The following is a 21,695-nucleotide window of genomic DNA, read 5'->3' on the forward strand; positions in this document are numbered from 1 at the left end:
GCAGTCCCATGGCCGATGTGGTGGTAGGTGAGTGGCTGCTTGTTTGCTGAAGACATCCTGGAACGCCGCGTACTCCGCCGGGATCTCTGGAGGATTTTCGATCTCAGGACTCTCCACGAGTGTAGATGACAACGTCACAGGAACAGGAAGTGGCTGAGGAAGGTTGGAGAGGCAGTGTTCTAGGCAGCGATCACTCCAGCCGATGACATCGCAGGGATCCCAGCGAAGGATGGGTCGGTGTTGTTGCAGCCAGGGGCGTCCCAGGATAATACTCACGGTGGAATCCTCCAGTACCAAGAACCGAATCCGTTCAGAGTGAAACAGTCCAACTTGCAAAGTGATGAAAGGTGTAGAATGACGAATCCGCCCACACCCGAGTGGCTTTCCCTGAATGGTACGTACTGCATATTCTTGACTGTGTCGTTGACGTGATAGATGTAGCTGATTTAAACATTCTTGTGCAATGAAGTTGCCGGAAGACCCTGAATCGACAAGAGCAGAAACCGACAGCGTACAATCAGCAGTACGTAATGTAACCGGTATGAGTGTTAACTGAGAGGTCTCGATATCAGATGTAATGGTACTCACCACTGGGCGTGGGGGCCGGACGGGGCAGTTACGGATGAGATGACCACTTTGACCGCAGTATAAACAGAGACCCTGGGTGATGCGTCGATTTCTTTCCGTGCGAGATAAACGTGTGGAATCCATTTGCATAGGTTCTGGTACTGGAGTAGAAGCAGCCACTGAAGCAGACTGAGGAGCGGTTACCGGAGGCTGGCAGGCGGCTAGTTGCTGGGACACACGAGTAGTACGTTGGAGGAAGGTTTCCAGGCCTATGGAGTCGTCATATAACGCCATAGCGGCGCGGATTTCCGGGTTGAGTCCTTGACGATAAGCTCCGAGGAGTGCAGTCTCGTTCCAGCCACTAGCTCCCGCCAGAGTGCGGAAGCGGAGTGTGTAGTCGTTCACCGTGGAAGAGCCTTGTTGTAACCGGAAGAGTTGGGTCGGAAGTGGAGAGCGTGTTGGTGACCGTGCTGAAAACTTCAGAAAAGTGTGCCGTAAACTGTTCATATGAATTTATGATCGGATTATTTGCGTTCCAAATCGCTTTTGCCCATTGGAGGGCCTTACCAGTCAGCAGGGAGATGAGGAATGCCACCTTAGCGTTGTTGGAGGAGAATTGTTGTGGTTGCATCTGGATGTACAGATTTACTTGAAGAAGAAAACCGCTACACTCAGCCGCTTCTCCCGCAAATGTTGCGGGTAAGGCCATGGGACTTCCTGAGGCAGAAGGCGGGGTAGGTGTCGGTCTCATGGTCGCCTTGATGGCATTCACCAATTCCAAAAGTAGATCGGTGACTTGTGGTGTTTCGGTGCTCATTGCAGAGAGTGATGTTGTTGTTGGTCTGGTCTTCTGTCACGCTTGTGTAAGGAGGAGACCAGAGAGGGAAGTAAAACGGAATGATATGTTGTTTATTAACAGAGCGAGTAGAAATAACAAACATGAAACAGCAACAGAAGGATGGATTAAGATGACTTTCCTGATAGCAGAGTACAATGGCGATCTCGAGAAGTAACAGGGAGTGGAAGGAGCACACACCGGAGATTCTGAGCAGGGTAGGGTCTGGAGCTAGCATTCGGGGTAGTGAACTGTAGACCAGACAAACACTGAATGAAGGAGCAGTCTATTTATGGGGTGTGGTAACGAGAGTCAGGTGAATCCAATCAGAACTCCGGTGAGGCAGAGCGAATGGGTGGCGCTGTAGGTGGCTGATAGAGGTGGCTGAGGTGAATGCCTGACAATAGTGTATACACACAAAAACTAACCGGCAACCTGTCAAAATAAAAGTAATGTTTAACATGTAACAGAAATGTATTAGTCTTGTATTGCTTTTGTACAGTATAATGTAGGTGTTTAAATATTCCTATTTCTGGCAAATTTAAATAAAACAATTAAATGCAAAAATTATAATAATAACAGAAAAAAAACGTTTGTTTGTTTGCAAACAAAAGAGTTTGTAATGCCACGCCAGCAGAGGGAGCCCTCACCCATGGACTGACTGTTACCGCTCCCTCTGCTGCTTCTATGGTTACTTCCTGTTTGGCAGCCATTTAAGGCAGGCCATGCTAAACAGCCACTGCAAGGTATTGTTTTTGCCTGTGCAGATTCTAACAAGTGTTTATCCTGTTTCATTGCCTTGTTTTTGCCTTTTTCACGGTTTTGTTTCATTGTCATAGTTTTGTCTTGGATCACGCTTCTCAAGAGTCCCGTTACAGGGTTTAATATTCATTTCATTAAAAATAAATGCCTGTATTTGATTATCAGAAAAATTAAAACACAAGAATTTCTGGGGAAAAAAAAAAGATTGTAGGGCCCTATTGTTTAAAATGTTAAAATTGAGATTTTTTGACTTATTTTTTTCACTGAAATTATTTTTGGTTATTTCTTGATTTTATTTTATTTAAGTTATTTTTTGATAAAACCAAAAGTTTCTTGCCATACTGTTCTTGTAATAAATGGAAAACAATTTACAGTTGACTCCTCCCCTTTTTTGCTGATCCAAAAAATGGTCCGATCCGTGACTCAAAAACCATGAGTTTTGTAATCCGTTGCACCACTACAAAGCATATGGCAATACGGTGCTGTGAGTATTCAAGACATACTGCTGCTGCACAATAGCATACAAAATAACCCGCCAAAGCTGGAAGGACATACGAAACAGCTAAAATATGCATGCTGCTGTAAGCATGAAAGCATACTGCTGCTATACAATAAAATGCCTGTAATCATCCTTATAAAAGCAAAATAAAGACACAAAATCCCCCAGAATAAGCAGATCTATTGCCAAGACATTTGTACTGCTGCTGCTCCAAAGAGCCATGAGACCGCGTGTTTGCTATCTATGTGGGCCTGAGCCAGTTTTGCCGAATGGCTTAACGCTAGTGGACTATTGCTGTGTGTACCTGATCGTTTGACCAGATAGCTTAAACTAGTGACCTGAGTTAATGTGTTTCTGGGCTAGTGAAGCCCAGATAAGTTAACTAGTGGCTTAGCAATGTGAAACTTAGGTTTATGCAATGACCTAAATAACTATGTGTGTCTGAGCCAATAGCTCAAACTTACCTAGGTTGAAACATGCACTATGTGTGTCTTTGACAAACAGGAATCACGCTGTAGGCTGATAGATGAAGTAACCCCCAGGAACCCCCAACCTGCTTACTATCCATGTGTTATCTTATCAAATTTCAACCAACTAAGGTACTTCCTACTGCTGCTGCTAAACTGGAAACACAATAATCGGTTTTCTATGCAGACGCTGCTAATATTATTTGTTACATCACATCTGAATTTGCTATACATGCTGCTGCTTTTAAAATTCACTAAATGTGATCTAAATATTTAATCCAATTCAATTCAAATTTATTTGTAAAGCACTTTTCACAATACATATCGTTGCAAAGCAACTTTACAGCAAATTAAAGTTCTACAATATACACTGCTCAACAAAATAAAGCGAACACTAAAATAACCCATCCTAGATCTGAATGAAATATTCTTATTAAATACTTTCTTCTTTACATAGTTGAATGTGCTGACAACAAAATCACACAAAAATGATCAATGAAAATCAAATTTATTAACCCATGGAGGTCTGGATTTGGAGTCACACTCAAAATTGAAGTGGAAAAACACACTACAGGCTGATACAACTTTGATGTAATGTCCTTAAAACAAGTCAAAATGAGGTTCAGTAGTGTGTGTGGCCTCCACGTGCCTGTATGACCTCCCTACAATGCCTGGGCATGTTCCTGATGAGGTGGCGGATGGTCTCCTGAGGGATCTCCTCCCAGACCTGGACTAAAGCATCCGCCAACTCCTGGACAGTCTGTGGTGCAACGTGGCGTTGGTGGATGGAGCGAGACATGATGTCCCAGATGTGCTCAACTGGATTCAGGTCTGGAGAACGGGCGGGCCAGTCCATAGCATCAATGCCTTCGTCCTGCAGGAACTGCTGACACACTCCAGAAACACATGAGGTCTAGCATTGTCTTGCATTAGGAGGAACCCAGGGCCAACTGCACCAGCATATGGTCTCACAAGGGGTCTAAGGGTCTAAGGGGTCTAAGGATCTCATCTCGGTACCTAATGGCAGTCAGGCTACCTCTGGCGAGCACATGGAGGGCTGTGCGGCTCTCCAAAGAAATGCCACCCCACACCATTACTGACCCAGTGCCAAACCGGTCATGCTGGAGGATTTTGCAGGCAGCAGAACATTCTCCACGGCGTCTCCAGACTCTGTCACGTCTGTCACATGTGCTCAGTGTGAACCTGCTTTCATCTGTGAAGAGCACAGTGCGCCAGTGGCAAATCTGTAAGCACAACCCCCACCTGTGGACGTTGGGCCCTCAGACCACCCTCATGGAGTCTGTTTCTGACCGTTTGAGCAGACACATGCACATTTGTGGCCTGCTGGAGGTCATTTTGCAGGGCTCTGGCAGTGCTCCTCCTGTTCCTCCTTGCACAAAAGCAGAGGTAGCGGTCCTGCTGCTGGGTTGTTGCCCTCGTACGGCCTCCTCCACGTCTCCTGATGTACTGGCCTGTCTCCTGGTAGCGTCTCCATGCTCTGGACACTACGCTGACAGACACAGCAAACCTTCTTGCCACAGCTCGCATTGATGTGCCATCCTGGATGAGCTGCACTACCTGAGCCACTTGTGTGGGTTGTAGACTCCGTCTCATGCTACCACTAGAGTGAAAGCACCGCCAGCATTCAAAAGTGACCAAAAAATCAGCCAGAAAGCATAGGAACTGAGAAGTGGTCTGTGCAGAACCACTCCTTTATTGGAAGTGTCTTGCTAATTGCCTATAATTTCCACCTGTTGTATATTCCATTTGCACAACAGCATGTGAAATTGATTGTCAATCAGTGTTGCTTCCTAAGTGGGCAGTTTGATTTCACAGAAGTGTGACTGACTTGGAGTTACATTGTGTTGTTTAAGTGTTCCCTTTATTTTTTGAGCAGTGTATTTAGTAGTAGCTTACTAGTGGTGACTATGTCAAGTTGATGTACATATGGCAGAGATGTGTGGTAAAGATCAATTAATGACGTAATCAAACAAAGAACACTATAAACAGCTAAACATTCTGCTGATACAACTGCACAAAAGTACTTAGAATTGCTATAAGCCTCTTAATTAAACAAGCAAACGCAATCAGTAATGCCCATTTCACTTTGGAGAGTTTGCAAAGGCACTGTAGCCCTGTTAAATGGCAAAAGTAATAAAATACCTATTTCACATTACTTACCCCATGTGATTCACTGGAATTTCATGCAACTAAAAGTACTATATGCTGTCACTGCTATATTAGAAACAATGATAATCTAACTCGGTAAGTATGCCGCTGCTAAGGTTATTTAACATAGCATCTGAAACTGCTCTACATGCTGCCGCTATTAAAATTAGCCAACATTGCGAACTAAACACAAGTACTAAGAATAGCTATAAGGCCCGCTATTAAATAGCTAACACAATGAAGTCTGAGTCTGCTGAATCTGTTGTAAACCCTATTGGATAAGCAAGTAATAAAATGCCTAATATTGCTTTGAGAGTTCACTAACCATCCATGCGAAATTGCTGAAATTTAATCAGACCAAGTACTTTTAACTACTGCTGCTATATTAGCAAAATAATAATTAGTTTGCTTAGCATGCTGCTGCTAATATTATTTCTAACACTGCATCTGAATGCTGCTGCTATAAAAATCGCTAAGCATACTGCTGTTACAGTACACAAAGTACTTTGAATTGCTATAAGCCTCTTTACTAAACAGCAAACAATCAAAATAAAGCCTATTTCGCTTAAGAGTTTAGGAAAAGTAATAAAATAAGCAAAAGTAATAAAATGCCTATTTTACATTAAGAGTTACTTACCCCATATGTTAAATGAAAATTGTTTACGACTAAAGCACTTCCTGCTGCCACTGCTATATTATCGATAATTATTTGGCTTGCTATGCATGCTACTGCTATTTCTTACATTGCATCTGAATAGCTATGCATACTGCTGCTACAGCTGTACAAGTACTTATGATTGCTATAGCCCCTTTATGGTCACATTTATAGACCAAGATGGCGGCACGTACACATCGCGAGGCTCAGTGTCTCTCCAGTTTCTGCAGATTTACAGTATTTTACTTGCTCATCTCGGGTCTGTTCGTGCAGAACAGCAGTGCTTTTACATCGTACACCCGACAGGTGCTTTTGGATATTGGTTTGTACATTCCCGACAGCTTTATCAGAAATTATCAACTCGTCCCTGAGATCGCCAGAACACCTGAGGCTGCGCACCCTACCCGGCCGGGCGGAAGTGCTCGAAGACGGCATCAAGACCGTAAACAAAGACGGGAGAAGCGTGGAGGACTGAGAGCTAAGCTAAAGCTAACACCACACCGGCTCTCTTTACCCAGCATTTTCCTCACCAATGTACGGCCACTGGTGAACAAAATGGATGAGATTCGACTCCGCATCAACCACAGCAAGAGACTCTGGAACTGCAATGTCATGATTTTCACTGAAACATGGCTAAACAGCGACATATCGGACAATGCTATCGCTCCAGCTGAGCACCACACATTCCGGGCAGACAGAACAGCGGATGGCTCCGGTAAGACCAGAGGTGGAGGACTGTGCATTTAGGTTAACAATGCTTGGTGCACGAACTCTGTTATTCTTGGGAGACACTGCTCAGCTAACCTAGAGTTTCTCATGGTTAAGTGTAGACCGTTTTATCTGCCACGGGAGTTCACCTCCACCATTATAACTGCTGCTTACATTCCTCCCGATGCTGATGCCAAGCTTGCTATGAACGAACTTCATGCGGCCATCAGCAAACAACAAACTGTTCACCCGGAGGCTGCATTTATTGTCGCGGGGGATTTTAATCACTCCAACTTAAAGACAGTACTCCCCAAATTTCACCAAAACATTTTTTGTCACACTAGAGGAAACAAAACTTTAGACTATGTATACACAAACATGGCTGAAGCCTATATTGTGACCCCCCTCCCCCATTTGGGACAATCAGACCACCTTTCTTTGTTCCTCACTCCCAAGTATTCACCCCTCATCAACCGTGTGAAGCCATCAGTGAAGACCATCAAAGTGTGGCCAGTGGGGGTAGACTTCACACTCCAGGACAGGTTTCTACACACGGACTGGAGTATGTTTGCTACTCAGGCCACCTGTGGCTCTCACACGAACATAGACAGCTACACTTCCTCTGTTCTGGATTACATCAACACTACCACTGACAGTGTTACAACCAGATCACAGAAGCAGATCACCATATACCCAAATCAGAAGCCATGGATGAACAAGGAGGTGCGTATCCTGTTAAAGGCACGCAACACTGCCTTCAGATCAGATGATGCACAGGCCTACAGCACTTTCAGGGCTAATCTGAAGAGGGGCATCAAAAAGGCTAAGCACTGCTACAAACTAAAGCTAGAGGAGCACTTTTCGAACTCTGACCCTCGACGTATGTGGCAGGGCATCCAGGCCATCAGCGACTACAAACCCAGTCACTCCACCCCCACAGCCACTAATGTCTTCTTTCTGAATGAGCTTAATGACTTTTATGCTCCCTTTGAGAGAGACAATAAAGAGACTGCCACCAAGATCGCCTCCTCAACCGACCACTCACCCTTCACTCTTATCTCCTCTGATGTCTACACCGCACTGAGCCGGATCAACGCACGCAAGGCTGCTGGACCAGACGGTATCCCTGGGCGCGTACTGAGGGCATGTGCAGAGCAGCTTGCTGGGGTATTCACAGACATTTTTAACGTGTCCCTTGACCAAGCAGCTGTACCAGCATGCTTTAAATCTACCTCAATTGTGCCAGTGCTGAAACACTCTAGCCCAACATGCCTGAATGACTACCGCCCTGTAGCACTCACACCCATCATTATGAAGTGCTTTGAGCGGTTGGTCCTGATACACCTAAAGGACTCTCTCCAATCCTCACTGGACCCACTCCAGTTTGCCTACCGTGGCAATAGGAGTACTGAGGATGCAGTCTCCATAGCGCTGCACTCTGTACTCACACACCTGGACAGTACAAACACCTATGCACGAATGCTGTTTGTTGACTTCAGTTCAGCATTCAATACTGTCTTACCCTCTAAGTTAATCACCAAACTCAGAGACCTGGACATTAACATCTCACTTTGCAACTGGATTATGGACTTTCTGACCAACAGACCTCAGCATGTTAGGTCAGGCCACATCTGCTCCACTACCATCACGCTCAACACTGGTGTACCACAGGGCTGTGTGCTGAGCCCCTTCCTTTACTCCCTCTTCACCCACGACTGCTGGCCTATGCATGGATCTAACACCATCATCAAGTTTGCAGATGACACTACGGTGATCGGTCTCATCAGCAACAACGATGAGACTGCCTACAGGGAGGAGATCAAGCACCTGGCCACTTGGTGCACGGACAATAATCTGCTCCTTAACACCACTAAGACCAAGGAGCTCATTGTGGACTTCAGGAAGGGAAGAAGAGGCTCACATGAACCCATTCACATCAACGGGATGGCTGTTGAGCCTGTCTCATCCTTCAAGTTCCTTAGGACCCACATTTCGGAGGTCCTATCCTGGACCACCAACACCTCTAGCCTGGACAAGAAGGCTCACCAGCGCCTCTTCTTCTTGAGAACACTTGAGAAGAACTTCTATCGCTGGTGAACTTCTATCGCTGTACAATAGAAAGCATCCTAACCAACTGTGCCACAGTCTGGTACGGAAGCTGCTCTGTTGCTGAGCGTAAGGCACTGCAGCGGGTGGTGAAAACTGCCCAGCGCATTATAGGGACTCCACTTCCAGCCATTGAGGACATCCAGAAGAAACACTGTATGCGTTGAGCACGCAGTATTCTAAAGGATGACTCTCATCCCGCCCACAAACTGTTCTCACTCCTGCCTTCCGGTAGGCGCTTTAGGTGTCCCAGGTCAAGAACCAGCAGACTAAGGAACAGCTTCTTTCCCAGAGTGGTCTCCTTATTGAACTCTGCCCCCCACTGACTTCTTTGCCCCCCTCACACACCCCTATACTCTCTCCATTACCATTGCACTATTTAATATTTATTGCACTACACTGTACATAACTATTTGAAAAGCAAATATCCTTTGCACAATACATTTGTAAATTTCTGATTACATATATATTGGTACATGTCTATTTGTAAATTCCTGTTTATAGAATATAGCAACCTGTACATTGTTCATATCTATCTGCAAATTCCTGATTACTGTTAATAGCAACTTGTATATATTGTTCATCTATTTGTAAATCTGATTATAGTTACTAGCAATCTGTATATTATGCTCACAGTATATCAATCTTTAAATAGTGAACTTATAACTTATACCTTTATCCTGCACTTACTGCTTATTGCACTCCTGGTTAGACCTAAACTGCATTTCGTTGCCTTGTACTTGTACATGTGTAATGACAATAAAGTTGAATCTAATCTAATCTAATCTAAATAAACAAAATGCTAATAATTCCTATTCACTTGAAGAGTTCACGTAACATCCATGTTTAGCCATTGAAACTTCAACTGTTTTACCTGCTGCTGCTACTAATAAATCATTTAACTGCTATGCATGCAGCTATTAATAATTTGCTAATAACGCAATCTGAATTTCTATGGATACTGCTGCTACACTTTATGAAAGTACTAGATTTGCTGTGAGCCCAGCTGAATAAACAAATAAGAATTCCAAGTTTAAAAGTGCCTTACTATTATGCTTGTAAATGGGCTACTAAACTGAACCAATTTATTATTAGTAATGGTATCCTTATATTTTAAACGAATTACTGATTCATCATCTTTAAACTACCACTAAACATGACTTTTACAATAAACACTGCACTATGACTGAACCAAATGTAACGAGTGAAATAGAGATGTGGCCCACTCCCTTTTGAAGTGGATTGCAATGCGCCACGAGTACATGTATAATAAAGTGGGTATATTATTTCTTTTGCTCATTTAAGTTGCTGGTTTAAGAAGTAGCCTGATGACAATAGGACGTTTAAGGAATACCGTTATACAGGTTCGCCTTGACTTAAAACTATAAAAGACTGTGAATGCCACTGCAGCCGATCCCTCTGTGGCGTGCACCTTCAGAAATCAACCCGTTTGCACATAATATAGATGAGAATGGCCAAGATAATATTAAGACATAAAATGTTTCGGCCAAATAGGGTAATCCCCTTCAATTTACTGTTTCACTAGGCGATGTATTTTCACAAACACAAACTATAAGCCGCCGCTGTTGCTGTTATATGAACAGTACATGCTTAGTAATTAACATTACTTCTCTCACAAACAACCTGCACATAGTTTTACGACTGTATGTTTTATAGTTTTAGAAATGTAAGCTGACTAATGTAATAAAGCCCTAAAATAAGAGTCAGAGTGTTTACTTATCTAGTTGAGTTTCAGAGGAACTCAAAGCGCACTGCTGTGAAAGGCTCAAGTGAATGCTAACCAGTCTTTTAAAGGTAAAGGTTCAAACTTATTGGCTGCGTACACAACGTAAACCAATCAGCTTGTGCCAAGTGGTATAAGGCTGTGAATATCATCAGTTATGTTAACACCCATCAGCCTGCGTCATCTAGAGTTTCATGGAAGAACTATGCATATAGCACCAGATCACAACAGACGTTTAAGGTTACCGTTCCTATAGAACCGGTCTATACCTTGTTATTTTATTAAACAAACTAAATAGCCTTATGTTACTTATCTTATTTACACAACAGTATGTCATTTCTGTCTGTACATGGTCGCACATGTACAATTCAATATTGCTTTAATGTTTTAATTGTAATATTAAATCCCCTTTATTTGCCAACCAATTTTTTTTCATTAATTAAAAGATAAATTAAATTAATGTTTCATGCCTTTATTACCAAATGCATTTTGTAACTGGTATAGCACAATGAATTGGCTTAGGACAGTGTCAATGGCAGACCAAATTAGAAAAAGAATATCATGGCAAATGTAAATATAAAATCTCAATGCACAACTTACAGACTTGTTCATTATCTAATTTAGTTTTTACTTTGTTTTTGTTGAGCTCAATGTTTGTCTATTGTCACACAACTTACCTTAGTATCTCCAAATGACATGTCTTTTTTTCCAGTCCAGTGCAGAGCAGCTTCACTCCTGAATCTTGTAGATTATTATTGTTCAGGTTCAGCTCTTTCAGACTGTTATCTGATCCAAGAACCGTAGCCAGAGCTGAACAGCTTTTGTGTGTTAAGCTACAATTATTTAGCCTATCAGGGAAATAAGATTACATAATAATTAGATATTACATTTTTTTTATAATTTTACAAAACTGCTACATTTTTCCACGACATTTTATATTTTTCTAACTTCTTATGCAATTTCCAGAACTTAAATATATATATATATATATATATATATATATATATACACACACACACATATATATATATACATATATATATATATATATATATTTTTTTTTTTTTTTCCAGGATGGAGTGGAACCCTAGACAAATGTATTTTTCAGATGAAAGCAAAAATGATTAACTTACAGAGCTCTTTTGGAGGTTTTGATGACTGCTGATAATCTAATGAGACACTCGTCTGATTTCGTGAATTTCTGAAGCTCAAACTCCTCCAGCTCCTCCTCTGATGTCAACACATAGCCAAAAGCAGACCACTGGGCAGGAGAAAGATCAACAGATGAGAGACTTCCTTTGCTAAGGTGGGTCTGAATGGAGACACATTAACTTCAAATTTCTGCTTGATGTACTGGATATTTTCCTTTTTGATTTGGTAATTTTCATTTTGCTGTGTCAACAGACCCTGTAAGAGTTGCTGACAGGACTGGAGTGACAAACCAAGGAGGAATCGAAGAAAAAGATTCAGGTGTCCATCATCACTCTCTAGTGCCTTGTCCACTGCAGTCTTGAGCAAATCAATAATGGTTTCACTTTTGTTTTCCTGTTCTATAGAGTCTTGATCAAACACATATTTCTTGTTGATGATTAGAAACAGATGTGCATAAAGGGCTGCAATAAACTCTTGAATGCCCAAGTGAACAAAGCAGTACATGGTACCAAGAATGATCCCTGTTTCCTCCTTAAAGATCTGGGTACACATGCCTGAATACACTGATGCTTTATAGACGTCAATACTACAGCCTGCCAGGTCTGTGTCCCTGAAGATCACATTGTCACATCAAAATGATTTATTCAGTAAGTAATAATACTCATAAAAAATCAAGTTGGGACAAACGTTAAATAGCTGTAAATAATAATAAAAATAGGTTTTTGTGCTTATTTTATGGGTTCTTAACCCTTTAAACCCTGCATTTCATCCCGAGCCCGATGGGCCCCGAATGTTTGATGCCCCTAGGGCCAGGCTTTAGGCCAATTTTCACGTCATAGTTCAGACGCGGGCCGGGCTTCGGGCCTGTTTTAGGCATCTCATTATTTTTATATTTTAAACATCCACCAATTATGATGATGAAAATAAATTCCTGAAGCAGAGGGGAGATGGCTGACGGGGAGTTGGTGCTCTGAACATGATTCTCGCGTGATTGCAGACGTGAACTAAGATGGCGGCGTCAGCATCGGCGTGGTAAACATCCAAACAATCCAAAAAGTTATATAAGAGATAAACTTTTTTCTTCTTCTTCATCTTGATCCATATACGTTTAAATAAAATACATCAGACTCACGGCAACTGTGGAGAGCATTGAAAACTTTGAACGGTTTTTAGACAATTACTTTTTTGGACGTAACATCATGCCTCAGCCACAGAAAAAATACCGGCGCCGGGAGGATTCGGCAGAAACAGAAGAAAATACCACAACAGTAGAGGTGAGCCTGTTGGAATCTATTAACAACAAACTGGCAATTCTCGAACTGTTACACCAGGACTTTAAAGAGCTAAAGACGAGCCTCAAATTTAGCCAGTCTCAAATCGAAATGCTTCAGTCACAAAACAATGATTTACAAACAAAAATTTTGGCTCTAACAACACAAATCAATAAGCTTACCACAGATAACAACCACATGAAACCATCCTAGATCTTCAATGCAGAAGTATGTGAGACAATTTAGTATTCTCAGGCATACCAGAAACCCCACAAGAAAACCCAGAAGATACGATCAAAGAATTTCTGCATTCCTCTTTAAAGCTACCCATGTCAACAGTCAATACAATCTCCTTTCACCGTGTACATCGGATCGACCAAAAAAACAAATGACCTCGCCAAATAGTAGCAAAATTTGAACACTACAAACATAAAGAATTAGTGAAAAGTAAAGGAAAAGAATTACGAGGTACCGAGTTGGGGATGAACGACCAGTTTCCTCGAGAAATTTAAGAGCGGGGAAAAAGACTAATCCCGATAATGAAGCAACAGCGGAACGAAGGAAAACGAGCGACTCTCAACATAGACAAAACATAGCTTTCACGGTATCAAAATCTAAAAAAGGTAATATGTCACCATGTGTTGGGTTTTCCTAGATTGCATCACATATTATTATGCGTCTTTGGGGTTTTAGGTTTTATAACTCAATGACGAATATCTTAACATTGGGCTCATTTTAAGCAGGAGAATTTTTTTGAAAATAATGTTGTGTCATTTTCCATGATCTATGCATGTTTACTGAAGTTAGGAATGAAAATACAACCTATATTTTCTTTGCTGCGTCACATGTGTGCCTGTCTGGTTTAATGTGTTACAGCAAAAAACAGCAAAAAGTGAAAATACGGAAAAACTGTCAGAAACACATTAGTTTTCAATAACCTTACTGGCAGTCTTGTCCACTAAGAAGAGAATTTCTAAGTATTTGAAACCCTAATTTTTCTGTCTTCTTAGGTCAGTAGCTTGTCAGCAATTAATTCTCATATCTCTAATTCTCATATCTTTTGTATACAAATATACAAAAACATTGCCTGCGAAAATTAGTAGGGTCTGTGCTAAAGTTGTATTTATAACAGGGGTGGTGAACGTCGGCCCTGGAGAGCCGCAGTCCTGCATAGTTTTGCTTCAACCCTAATCAAACACACCTGAACAAGCTAATCAAGGTCTAAAGGGTTACTAGAAAGCAACAGGCAGGTGAGTTTTAATTAGGGTGCAGGGGTTAACCCCCTGCTGGACACAGTAGCGAAATACTTCACTTAGTCCGAACTGAGGGGCAATGGAGGACCCAGGGTTCACTGACTGGAACAGCTGGGAGAAAGCGCACAGATCCCAAAGTGAATGGCGCTGCAAGCAGACACTAAGCCAGCCTCCCACAGATTAACTCATGTTACCCAACACATGGGAGGACACGGGCTCTACGCGAAGGTTGTAAAATCTTGCAAAGGTGTTAGGAGTCACCCAGCCCGCAGCTATACATAAGTTTGCTAGAGAGGCACCGTGTGTCAAGACCCAGGAAGAGGCAACATTCCAGAGGAGATAACTCCCAGGGGGCACGGCTCACCTTGGCACAGTTATGCCAATGTGATTTGCTTTTCAACCACCCAATTGGCCAACCTCTGCTTGAAGACAATGTTCCCCTTTTGCTGACTTCCCAAAGCAGACAAAGAGCTCCTCGTGCGTCTGAGCTCCAGTGCTTTTCATGTAATGCACCAAGCGCAAACAGAACACAGCAATGCAAGGCAGGGACTGCCTCCTCCGGGGGCAATGCTTGCAGGTTCCCTACCTGAACCCGCAGGGGAGTGGCACATAACTGACCTGGGATCTCAAGGTCACGTGAGAATCAGCCGGACCAAACTGTAGGCACAATTTGTTGATCAAAAATGCGTGCAGGTTCCTCTTCCTTTTGACCAGGAGCAAAGTCTTAAGAGACAGCTATTTTAGCTCAACTGAATCAAGCGGCCCAAAGGGACCTCTCCGAAGACCTAGGAGGACCACAGAGAGATCCCAAGAGGGGATGAGGTGCGGTCCAGGAGGATTTAACCTTCTCGCATCTCTCAGGAACCTGGCGATCAAGTGATGCTTCCCCAGGGATGAACAATCCACTGCATCATTGTGGTCCGCAATAACCGCGACATACAGCTTTTCTTTCAGGACCACACTGAGTGAGCATCTCTGAGGGTCCTCTCAGCGAGAGGAGCACCAGTCAATGGAATAGACCCCACATTAGAGTGTAGGCCTGACTTGTAGAGGGGGGCCCTAGCCTGAGTGATTGTACTACCACGGCCTGGGGAAGGCCAGAGAGGTCTGCTGCATCCTGTCCAGAAGCCAGACGAACAGGTTCCAAGATCGGGATGCTTGTACCAGGGAGGGCCTGTCGCGAGGAGCATGAGGTTGGCAAACCACGTCCGGGTGGGTCAATATGATGCAACCAGCAGGACCTGCTCCTCGTCCTCCCTGATCTTGCACAGGGTCTAGAGGTTCACTGGGGAAAAGGCATACTTGAGTAGGCCCCGGGGCATCTGTGTGCCTGTGTGTACTGCTTTGACATGACTGAAACTAAGGTCTGACTTCAGAATCACACCAAGATTCCTGACTTGGTTTTTAGTTGTTTGACCCCTAGAGTCAAGGTATGCATTCACCTTGAGAACTTCCTCTTTGCTTCCAAGTGCAATGACTTCAGTTTTCTCCTTGTTTAACTGAAGGAAGTTCTGGCACATCCAACTGTTAATTTCATCAATGCATTGGCAGAGGGAATCAATGGGGCTGTAGTCATTTGGCGATAAAGCTAAATCTGATAAAGGTAAATATGGGTATCATCAGCATAGCTGTAATAGGCAATTTGGTTCTTTCTCTTTAAAGAACCAAAAGCGCAAAGGCATTCTCATATGAATGTGAGCTGTGACCTACAGTAACAATGGGCATGCACCATTCACAAACGCCATCTCGATACTCACACACCCAGACCAACAGACAGCGATTGTGACCATTGTGAGGAGTAAGAAAACTACCACACACAGAAGCACACAGTTGGAAAGACATCTCGAAAGACAATTTCAAAAACCGTGTATGCAGTAGAAATTTGATCTTTTAGGCTGGATTGCCCAGGGGGGACCGCAGCACATTTCTGTGCACAGCAGGGTGATCTCTCCGCTGAATGCAAGCAAGGGGGTTTCCCAACACACAGCCGAGAAACTCCCGCAGTGACGATCTTCTTTCTTCTACACTCATAGTAACAACTGACAAAAACCTGAATGAGTGGATGCACTCCACTATCTTATATACCCGAATCTACGGGGGAGAGGCTTAGCATGCAAATTCCCTTGCCAATTTTTCTTCATAAGCTCAGAGGTGATTGGGCCCCCAAGTAGAACCCCATTATGTCAGTCGACGTAACATTGAACGTGACTGACTGATAGGGAACTAGAAATATTGAAGTTGAGGTGTTTAAAGGGTTAAAATGCCATAAATGAACATTAATATTTTCTGTTCATGTTTCTTACCTGCAGTAAAAGATTTTGTTTATATTCCTCTCTCCTCGCCATTCGTCTTATATTCAGATCATCTTCACTCTCTGTTGAAGCTGTAAGAGAGGAAATGCATCAGTTTTACAGCCTAAAGGCCTTTCCACACTAAGCACGATGAGAAAATGTGAGGTGAATCGCAGAAGAATCGAGCTGTCACCACGAGTGTCAAACAATTGTTCGCCTTGTGCTGTTTCACGCCTGCACGCTAGGTGGCGTCGACCAACAATACATTTTTCCTCAGATATGTATCTTGTATATACAGCATTAAATTAAAATAAAGTTTGAATCTACGCCAGAAACACAAACTATCTATAATGCTTACAGAAAAAATAAATAAATAAAAATCTTAAAAAGAAAAATAGAAGTACAATTAGCATCATGCCACATTTGAAAATGTATATAATTATTGTGTTTGCTTAAAACCCACTCTAAATCATCATTGAGTGTTTGTAATAACTTCTGATTGTGATCTGTAGTTGATTTTGATTCTGTAATAGGCAGACTTTCTATGTTTAATAACGCCACACTGCTTATTGTCATAAACATTCTTTATTGTTATAAAAATACCATGAGCTGCATACAAAACTCATACAGAAAATATCGTCATGATCATATGTCTTTTGCTTTCATATGTATAAAAATGTTTCACTCAATTTATTAGTACGGAAGATCACTTGTTCTCGAAACAGCACCAGCACTCTCAACAACAGAGTGCTGTTCAACAGCAGCTGCTATGACCATGTGATGCAATGCTCAATTCTTATTGGACGGCCCGTGTTTTCACTTTGAGAAACTGAAAAGATTAATCGGACTGTGTGAGAAATCGAGCACCACCAACTCGTTTGGGGATGTAACTAGTGCCCGTAAAAGTTGTTAAAGAAAGATGGCCCACTCGCAACAGAACTTTCGTGGACGGTGTAATTTATTTACAGTGCCGAAAAGGAATAGTCCACAATAAAGTATTTACAGGTGCACAATAACACAAGCCCGAAAGTATCATAGAAACAACAAAAGTGGAAAACAAACAGGAAAAATCCAAATATCTATATACCAGTAATAACACGTATCCACAATATAAACGGTTGGGGTCGCTTGAAGCACCGCAGTTGTGCTCTCGCTTTGACTTGGTAAACAAGTGTTTAGGTCTGGTCCCCCCTTTTATAAGGCAGCCTCCTCCCCCACTCTAGGACCATCCCACAGACAGGTATCACAGATTATCCTCAAGTACTTCATTTACTTTTCACAACCTCATCATTCAACAACAAATCACATCATTCACACATAGTACATAAGCAAATATAATCTTCATTGCATGATATATTTTACCCTTAATTTCGACATACTGCTGTTTGGATCTTCTCTAAAGTCAGCTGCACATGTTGCAGGTGTTTAGCCTAGGAGTTGCTGTAGATTACGACATCATCAAGGTAAGCAGCGGACCACTCCTCACAGCCCTGGAGGACTCGATCCATCAATCTTTGAAAGGCTTTTACATTAGAATTGTTTTAAAATAAAAACAAAGAAGCAAGCATCTCAACCTAAAAGGCCAACGAACCTATGTGCACGTAAGACAAGATATAACAAAGATATACAAATGTAGTGTGTATGCGTAATATGTCTGGGAAAGCTTAAACTGATGGAAAGGAGGAGAAATGTTCATCATGACCAATTGCCATTGGATCATGTGTGCACCCGTGCTTCCGACAGCAGAAACAGCGGGAAGGATTAACATGGAGAGTGAATGAGGTATGTACGTGTGTGCATATAAGCGTGTATTTGCCATTGTCACTTCCCCAGCGGAGACAGTCACGTTAATTTTGTCACAGACTGGTTGGGAAAAAACATTCACTTTTTTGGTGCGTGAATGTTTGTGGTCTATGTGGAAGCATCCATAGGAATCTGTTGTTTTATTCCAGCATGTCATCACATCCAAAATTCGCTTAGCTTTTTAACGCTCAGTGTGGAAAGGCTTTGAAGTTTGATTTTGTAGCATAGCTCGGTGTTTGTGAGAGTTCTGCTGCTTGCTTGTTTAGTTTATGTAGTTTTGTGTGGTCAGGAAATACACTGTGAGGAAGCAAGATTTACTTGCCACTCTACAATTTACACAGTTCAGTTTGGCTATTGTAACAATCTTCATTTTTTTGTGGAACACTGAAGCTTGACCTTTGACCTTATTTTTGTACAATCAGAATGTTTTGATTTTCAAATTTTTAATTTGAATTTAGAATTTTTGAACATTAGAATGATGCGTTTTGTAGTTCCTCTGTTTAAAATACAAATGAATAAAACTCTAATATAGAATCAAACTCTACTGGCATACTGCACCATGGTACAACAGTATTACCCATTCTCTCAAGAAAGAACCCTGTAATCTTGAGCGCAAGTAGAGAAAAAAAAGTTGGAAGTTTTTAGAATTGTGTGGAAAAACAGTATGTCTAACTATAGACCGGCTCTAAAAGCTGCCAGGGCTGAGCATATCCACAAGATCATAGAAAATAACCAAAACAATCCAAGGTTTTTATTTAGCACAGTGGCCACCTGAACTAAATATTCCTTTACAGTTTAATAATAATGAATTTATGAAGTTCTTCACTGATGAAATAGACAACTTTAGAAATACAATAACAACTGTAGATCCTAGAGCATTTTGTAATTCAGCTTGCTTCATTGCACCTAAAGAAAAACTGCAGTACTTTACAACTATAGGACAGGAAGAGCTAAATAAACTTATCACTGGGTCTAAACGAACAACGTTGTTACCTGTAGCAGAAGAACCACTTCTCAATATTATTAACTTCTCGTTATCTTTAGGTCACGTCCCAAAACGTTTGGGGCATCATTGAGAGTGTGCTGACCAGCTGCATCACTGTCTGGTACGGGAACTGCAGTGCTGCTGACCGCAAGACCCTACAGCGGACAGTGAACACAGCTGCAAATATCATCGGTGCCCCTCTCCCCTCCATCCTGGATATTTTCCTTGCACGATGCTCTAGCAAGGCCTCCAGCATCATGAAGGACCCCACCCATCCCTCCCACAATCTCTTCCAGCTCCTGCCATCAGGTAGAAGGTACCGGAGTATCAAAGCTCGCTCTGTCAGATTTCTCCACAGCTTCTTCCCCCAGGCTGTGAGAGTCCTTAACTCCAATCTCCCTGTCCCTCTCTGAAATCATGAAAACCTCAGCATCCTCCCCCCCAACTCATTAAAACTGCTGACAATTTTTCAAAGTGCAATTCTAAGTGTGTTACACACAGGTGAGTGGGCTATACAAACCACCTGTAGTTACACACTTATATTAGACACTTTCTAATTTTTATTGGTTATGTAATTTTCATTTTTAAATATTTTAAAATATAATTTAAATTGACTTTGCACATTTGATGCTGAACCAGCATAAAAAAAACTTTCAAATTTTGCTTCAAGTTTGATCACCACGTTTAATCATTGCTGTTAATTGTGTCTGTTAAATGGGTCAATGACGTGATGCTACTTTTGCGTCCAAATGGTTTCATTAAATTTAGGGGATAATTGCAAAAATGTCAATGTGGTGTAACCATAAAAACTTAATACCAAATATTTGATCTTGTTCAAAAAAGTGAAATTCTCAATAAAACACCAGATCAGCTAGTGTGGCATAATCTTACATTAGAACTATTTAATAGTAAATAAAAGTAAATGGAGCACCATTGTTCTGAATATTATAATTAATTTGAGGAATTATGTGAGTCAAGTCAAATTCCTGAAGTGTCAAGGGGGTCTAACTACCATTCAAGGAGTCATTTTGTAAATATTTTTACAAAAAAATATTTTGAAAGAAGATCATGTGACAGGAAATTATATCACAGAGAAGGACCTCTGGTGATACTAACTGCTGCATGCAAAGGTTAGTAACTCTCTTTAAAATGTGAGATAATTTGATATTTTTGGGGTATGGTCAGGTATTCTTAGGTATACATGTCAAATGGTATGACCTCAGGAATACATTGATAATTCAGTAATATTAAAAAAAAAATGAGTATTAACTTTAAAAATTGAATTTGAAATATTCCCAACAAGGCCATGTATTTACATAGGTGTCCATGATAACGCCTGTCAAATTTGATTTTAAATTGAAATGTCAAGTGGTGTAACTGGTTCATAAAAGAAAGTGCTCCACATGGAGCAATTTAAAAATGGGGTAATTTTCTTTTTTGGGTGAACTATTCCTTAATGAAATATATAGTATCCTACGATATGATGTAATATATACATAAATGATTTAAGGGGTCAATAATGTAAGAGAAGGAAGTGGGTGTCTACATGTAAACATAAATTCACTGATATTGACATTTGCTTATTGATATTGTCCCGTGCTGCAGAGTGGTGTGTGTTTGTAGCTCCCTGGAGCTCCCTGAGCCTGCCATTTGCATTCCCACTCACGTCTCTATTCACGTCTACTACCGCTTTCCTTTTTCCCCTCATTCTCGTTGATCGCTCGCTTTTATTCTACAACCGCGAGTGCAGCACGCCTGCAGTGTATTAGCCGGTTAGCTTGCCATTCACTTTTATTTTTGGTTTCTATTCGCATCTACAACCGTTGTTGTTTTCTCACCCTGCCTTTCTCTTCACGAGTTCATCAAACAACAGTGGTGAGTTGAAATTGTTCTACAACTACAGTGAGTAATGGCTTCTTCTCCTTTTCTGGTAACATGCAGCACCTGTCATATACATAGCTTATCAATCTCTGTCAGCAGTCAGGGATTCACATGTGATACATGCAGGGAAATAGTTAGACTGACAGAGAAGATTTCAGAACTAGAGACACGCATCCAAACTTTAATCAAGGATAGTAAGAATGTGAGGGCATTAGATACGGCTTTGGATGTGACTAGCTCAGAGAGTCCCGTACATTGTTCGGTTCCGGTAACTTCGCCTTTGCAGCAGGGCAACTGGGTGACTGTGAGACGGCATAGTCGTGGGTCAAAACACCGCTCTTCCGTTCCGATCAGAACATCAAACAGGTTCTCCCAACTCAGTGACGCACCCACTGAGAAACCGGATCAAAGTGCTCTAGTTATTGGTGATTCTATTGTACGGAACGTGAAAATAGAGACACCAGCCACCATAGTCCAATGCCTACTGGGAGCCAGAGCGCCTGATATCTTGGCAAATTGAAAAGTATTGGCTAATGCTAAACGTAAA

The 21,695-nt window shown here is 41.8% G+C and overlaps 1 protein-coding gene across 1 annotated transcript in view; it reads right to left on the reverse strand.

Moving 5' to 3' along the window:
• The window catches only part of LOC127158440 (protein NLRC5), a 95,521-nt gene that overhangs the window by 66,484 nt on the left and 7,342 nt on the right, over positions 1-21,695 (reverse strand). Inside the window, exons 3-5 of the mRNA XM_051101578.1 lie at positions 16,492-16,571; positions 11,646-11,773; positions 11,190-11,360 (exon numbers count right to left, since the gene is read on the reverse strand). Of these exons, the coding sequence (XP_050957535.1) occupies positions 11,190-11,360; positions 11,646-11,773; positions 16,492-16,571 (379 nt within the window). The remainder of the gene's footprint in view (positions 1-11,189; positions 11,361-11,645; positions 11,774-16,491; positions 16,572-21,695) is intronic.

Source organism: Labeo rohita, unplaced genomic scaffold, assembly GCF_022985175.1.
Source record: "Labeo rohita strain BAU-BD-2019 unplaced genomic scaffold, IGBB_LRoh.1.0 scaffold_151, whole genome shotgun sequence".
In the NCBI taxonomy this organism is placed as follows: Eukaryota; Metazoa; Chordata; class Actinopteri; order Cypriniformes; family Cyprinidae; genus Labeo; species Labeo rohita.